The sequence below is a fragment of the Ricinus communis genome, chromosome 1 (assembly GCF_019578655.1).
Source record: "Ricinus communis isolate WT05 ecotype wild-type chromosome 1, ASM1957865v1, whole genome shotgun sequence".
Classification (NCBI taxonomy): domain Eukaryota; kingdom Viridiplantae; phylum Streptophyta; class Magnoliopsida; order Malpighiales; family Euphorbiaceae; genus Ricinus; species Ricinus communis.
Genome location: NC_063256.1, coordinates 16,443,840 through 16,449,512, shown reverse-complemented (window position 1 = coordinate 16,449,512; position 5,673 = coordinate 16,443,840). Strand labels below are relative to the sequence as shown.

Sequence of the window (5,673 nt, the reverse complement as noted above, 5' to 3'; positions counted from 1 at the left end):
GATAAAAAAAGAGTTATTAACAAAGAAAAATATAACATTTCTATTTTTTTATTAAAGTAACTAAATTGTACTAAAACTAAAATTTAAAAGCTAAAATAAAATAAATATAAAATTTAATAACTATTTATATTATTATTTTTTTCAAAACCTCGACTCAAATCTAAATTACCAGCCTAAATAATTTCTTTCTTCTATTTTTTTAAAGGACATCCTCCCATAATGTACTATGACACAGATATCAACTCAGGATTGAAGCCATTATGTGACTTGGAATGTCTAGAAAGGAACTGATAGACAAATAAATAAATATCGTGGAATTATATTTTTTACGTGGCGGTTTCCTTCTTTTTTTATATACTTTATGTCTATTTTATTTTTACAGTTTTTAATTTTTTTCTTCTTCTTTTATGATTTTTGGTCGTCCCTCATAATAGTTTATATCTCTTCTTCGAGCAAAATTATATTTCCTTCTTTTATATGATATTTCATTTTTTCCTTAATAATTTTATTAATTTTACTTCCTCTTCTTCAATCCTCCCTTCATCTTTACTTAATAATTATTTTTTACACCTTCAATTTTTGCTTTACCTTCTTAAATTAGTAGAAGAAATTGAATGGTGAAGAAAAGATTTAGAGTAGGCTAATTAAACTAACGATATCATCTCTTCTACTCTTCTACTCTTCATTGTTTGTTCCTCTTCTAGGATTTTGTTTGATTTTGAAATTATCCATGGAAGCAAATAAAGATGATGCCTTCAGCAACTGTAGCTTTAATCCACAAATCCACTCTTTACTCGATATAATATATATAATTTTGATATTATTTATGGTTCCACATAATGTGAAGCTTTTGGCCCCTTCCCTACATTTTTGTATCTAGTTAAGTAATTATGATCATATATCAGATTTCTAATTTTATCGAATATAATAGTATTATATGATTTTTGTTTTTCATGACTTTGTATTGAATAATGAGGGATAGTTTATTTGGTGCATCTCTAATTTAGTGTGCTACAATTCAGTATTATATAAAATTATTTAATATAAAATGAGGCATATGCTGTCTATTAATTATTGAAGAGATGAGATTTTTAAAATATAATAAATTGCTATAATTCAAGAATTACTTTTAGTTTTCTCTCATAACAATTGTTGATAGTAATAGTTGCAATAGACATTATTTTTGGAAAAAATATCTCTTTCGTTCATTATAAAATATATTTTTATTTATTTTTTAAATACAATCTAATGACATTTAATAATTAATTTATATTACAATAAACATCAAAATGATATAAAATAAGTACAATAAATTGAGTTCATAAAAATAGAATAACATACACAAATAAATTTTACCAATGATATACTAAATATATACCAACTAAATACCATAAAATATATTAAATATATACTAACTAAATATCAAAATATTTGAAATAAATACTAACTAGATATCAACATACTAACATATACCATACATTTATAAATATATGCTTCACATATACCTTTTGTTGTACATTTAAAAAAAGTCAAAATGTAATAGACATATATGTAAAATAAATTATATACTAGTTATATTCTAAATATGTACCAAATATATAACAAACATATACACAAATATGAAAGAATATACTATTTATGTTAATTTTGCTTGTATTTTTTAAAAATTATAAATGTAGTAAGTATATTATATGTTAGGAACATATATTAAAAAAGTTGAATGTATTCCATTATATTGAATAAAAATCAATATTATATCCATTGCTATTGGAAAAGAAAAATAGTTTCGAAATTAAAACATGTTAAAAAATTTTAAATTTTGATTAAAAGATATTAAACATATACCTTTTATTGTATATTTATAAAAAAAATTAATTATTTTTAAATTTTTTAAATATAATTTATATAAATGTAAAATAAATTATAGTTTTAATAAATTTAATATGATATTTGTGACTTAATATGTATGATTCATGATAATTTTTCAAACTATGTTCTATGTTTTGTTATAATACAATACCATTTTGTATATATTTTTGTCTAAACATATTCTAATTTATTATTTTTTGATTATTTTTAAAATTTTTTATTAAAATATTTATTCTTTTATATTCACTATAAATATGATAAAATCTCACTAATGTCGAGGAAAACATAAAGGCTTCTTATTCAATAATAACATATGCATTTTTGTCACTCCACTTGCTCACTAAATCTAAAGAAATCAAAGATTAACACACAAACAAACACACATATATATATAATATTAAATTAATAAATAGTTAAATAAATAATATAATTTATATAAAATTATATAAATAATTAATATAATATTACAAGTCACTTGCACTCTATGCACATGATAAGTTAGTTATTTTGAATGTTAAAAATAGTATAGAAAAAAACGTTATTTTAAAGTCTTAATTGAAAATATTTAAATGAATTAAAGAACCTTTTATAAATTTTTCTTTCATTTGAATATATAATCCAACCCAACATTCTTGCTCCAAACAATGACATGTAGTTCTTTAGTTTTATATTCGTATTTTTTAAATAAAATTTTAATTAACAGTATTTTTGAAAGAAAAATCTTTTGACCGAAAAAATGATATTTTTGCTTTTTTAGGGTATTTGTGAAAGAATTCTATTGTAATTTGGCTACTGAGCCACATCTTACAGGAGTTGAGCTACGAAACAAACATAAAATTCCAAATATAGTATTTTAACTTTTTTATTTTTTTCTATTTTAGTGGCTAAACTATTATTTAATTAAGTGTTTAAACTGTTAAAAATGTTCAATATAGTGTCTCTAACCGGTTTTATAGGTTAAAGTGTTTATATGACTTATTTTAAATAATAAATTGATTTAAATACCATTCTTTAAATAATTTAATATTTTCTTTCTTTTTTTCTATCCATTTTTAGCACTAACTTTTAAAATTTTTGTTTGTTTATCAAGAAATTAAAAGAAATGATATTTTCTCATTTTTTTGTTTTCTTGCATTTACATCAAAAAAAAAAAAAAAATTCACCTCAAAATAATAAAAAGAGAGGAAGCTATTATTTTTTTAAAAAGGAAATAATATGTAAAAAACAATGAGTAATGTCTTTTAAAATAAGTGAAAAATTAAAATGAAAAAAATTAATCCAACATCTTTGTCTTTTAGTGTTAAAAAAACTCGATAATAAATAGAAAGAAATTAAAAAAAAAGTAAGAGAAAAAGGAAAAAGAAATTAAGAAGTAAGGATATTTAGGTCATTTCAGGTGTATAACAAGTTAAGTCATTATTTTAACATTTAGAATTTAATAGAGATATCATAATATACATAAATTAGCATGTTAAAGTCACTAGATTGAAAAAAAAAATATAGTTCAAATATTAAAATAGAAAAAATTAAAAAAAATAAAATATTAGATTTTTAATTATTCGTGGAACAAAACAAGAAATATTCTTGTTTCCAATTAAGGAAAATGTTCAAGATCACAATGGATTGCATGCTAATAAGTTTCCTTGAAAAGTTAAAATGCCTTCCTTTCTTGGATTTTTCTTTGGATTCTTTACAACCTTACATTTAAATTAAATAATCCCTTTGGTTAACTCAGAAGCCTCAGTTTTCACCATTTATAACTCTTTTTAATTACCTTTTTCTCTCTACTGCATAACTTAGTAGCCATCGTTTTTGTACATTGACAGGTGTGTCGAGCTTTTGGACCAAGCTAGAGAGAGCTTTTACAAAAGGGCAGATGGAGAAATCTACAATAGGCCATAACAGACTCTGGTTTGTCATCTTCATTGCGTATTCTTTCTTGTTTTTATTTCTTTGTGCTTCTGATTATTCACTTTTTTCTAATGATTATGAGACCAATGGTCTCGACTCTAAACTCAAAGACTTCGCCAATGCTTTCAGTACCCAAAAGTCTAATTACGACTCCCTTGATGATTCCGATCCAAAATCTTATTCAGATTCTTGTTCAGGTCGTTACATATATGTTCATGATCTTCCTCAACGCTTCAACGACCTTCTTGTTGAAAATTGCACTGGCCTTTATAGATTTTATGACATGTGCCCGTTCCTGACAAACTCAGGATTTGGTTTTCAGGTTGTTGAGAATCCTGAAGGGATTATATCAGGATGGAATTGGTTTGCAACTCACCAATTTCTTTTAGAAGTTATATTTCGCACTAGAATGAACAACTATGAATGTTTGACTAATGACTCCTCTTTAGCTTCTGCCATTTTTGTACCTTATTATGGGGGACTCGACGTCGCTCGTTACCTGTGGGATTATAATATATCAAGAGATTCTTTGGGTGCTGATCTTGTCAAATGGCTGAGAAAAAAACCTGAATGGAAAATATTGTGGGGTAGAGACCATTTCTTTGTTTCTGGAAGGATTGGCTGGGATTTTCGTAGACATGTTGATAATGATAATGGTTGGGGAAGCAATCTTATGTCTTTGCCTGAATCTATGAACATGACAATGGTGACAATTGAATCAAGTGCATGGAGTAACGAATTCGCGATACCATATCCAACTCATTTCCACCCGTCAAGTGAAACTGAGCTGATTGAATGGCAAAATAAAATGAGGAAACGGAAAAGGCATTACTTGTTTTCTTTTGCAGGGGCTCCGCGACCTTTTCTGCAGGACTCTATCCGTAGTGAGATAATCAATCACTGCTTAGGTTCAAAGAGGTTATGTAAGTTGCTGGATTGTGACTCTGGACCAAACAAGTGTGACAACCCTGTCGAGGTCATCAAGGTATTTCAAGACTCAGTTTTCTGCTTGCAGCCTCCAGGGGATTCGTACACTAGACGATCAGCTTTTGATTCGATTGTAGCAGGATGTATTCCAGTTTTCTTCCACCCAGGATCTGCTTATGCACAGTATGAGTGGCACTTACCAAATGATTATGCTACATATTCTGTGTTCATACCAGGGAACTTGGTGAAAAATGGGAATATCAGCATCAATGAGACTTTGCTTCAGGTTCCCAATGATAAAATAACAAGCATGAGAGAGGAGGTTATAAAGCTGATACCGAAGATTATATATGCAAATCCCAAGTCAAAACTAGAGAGTTTTGAAGATGCATTTGACATAGCAATTAAGGGAGTACTTGCAAGAATTGAGAAAGTGAGAAAGGAAATTAGGGAGGGAAAGGATCCTGGCATTGACTTTGCAGAACCAAATTGGAGGCTCAGATTTTCTAGAATGGGCCAAAAAGATTGGTCTCCTTTCTTCTGAAAAAATATTTCGATTGGTGGGGATTTTATTTTTTATTTTATTTCTTGTGTTCATTATCATTCTGGTTAATGAGAAGGGAATACATTTATATTTCTTCTGTTCACTTTTTTCTACAAATAAGTAGCCAAGGTTTACATTTGAGTCCCTATTGTTCCAAAAAATAACATTAACAATAGTCACTAAGGTTTGTTAATAACTCTACTTTGAGTCCCGCAATCGTAAAAAAGATAAGAGTTTATATTACGATTTATTTTTTAATGTTTTAATTGTACTAAGCTTTATAATACAGTCAATTTAATAATTCATTTAATTAATTTATCAGATTATACATTATAATTTTGTGAGGGTCAATGTTGCAATATAAGTATGAGATGGACAATGGATGGTAGTTTTTATAAAATATATTTCAGGGTGACATGAAA

At 26.5% G+C, this 5,673-nt stretch overlaps 1 protein-coding gene across 1 annotated transcript; it reads left to right on the top strand.

Annotated features, from left to right (window-relative positions):
• The first annotated feature begins 3,058 nt into the window (after positions 1-3,058).
• Positions 3,059-5,413, top strand: LOC8280947 (probable xyloglucan galactosyltransferase GT14). The gene is made up of 2 exons (XM_048378367.1): positions 3,059-3,780; positions 3,910-5,413. Exons 1-2 carry the CDS (start codon positions 3,746-3,748, stop codon positions 5,249-5,251), a joined length of 1,377 nt encoding a protein of 458 aa, XP_048234324.1. The 5' UTR covers positions 3,059-3,745; the 3' UTR covers positions 5,252-5,413.
• Positions 5,414-5,673: the final 260 nt, after the last annotated feature.

Excerpts from the sequence above, each read along its gene's own strand:
- LOC8280947 (XM_048378367.1), top strand. The coding sequence starts at position 3,746 with ATGGAGAAATCTACAATAGGCCATAACAGACTCTG. Across the intron at positions 3,781-3,909 it reads ATAGGCCATAACAGACTCTG|TACCCAAAAGTCTAATTACG; the intron begins GTTTGTCATCTT and ends CAATGCTTTCAG.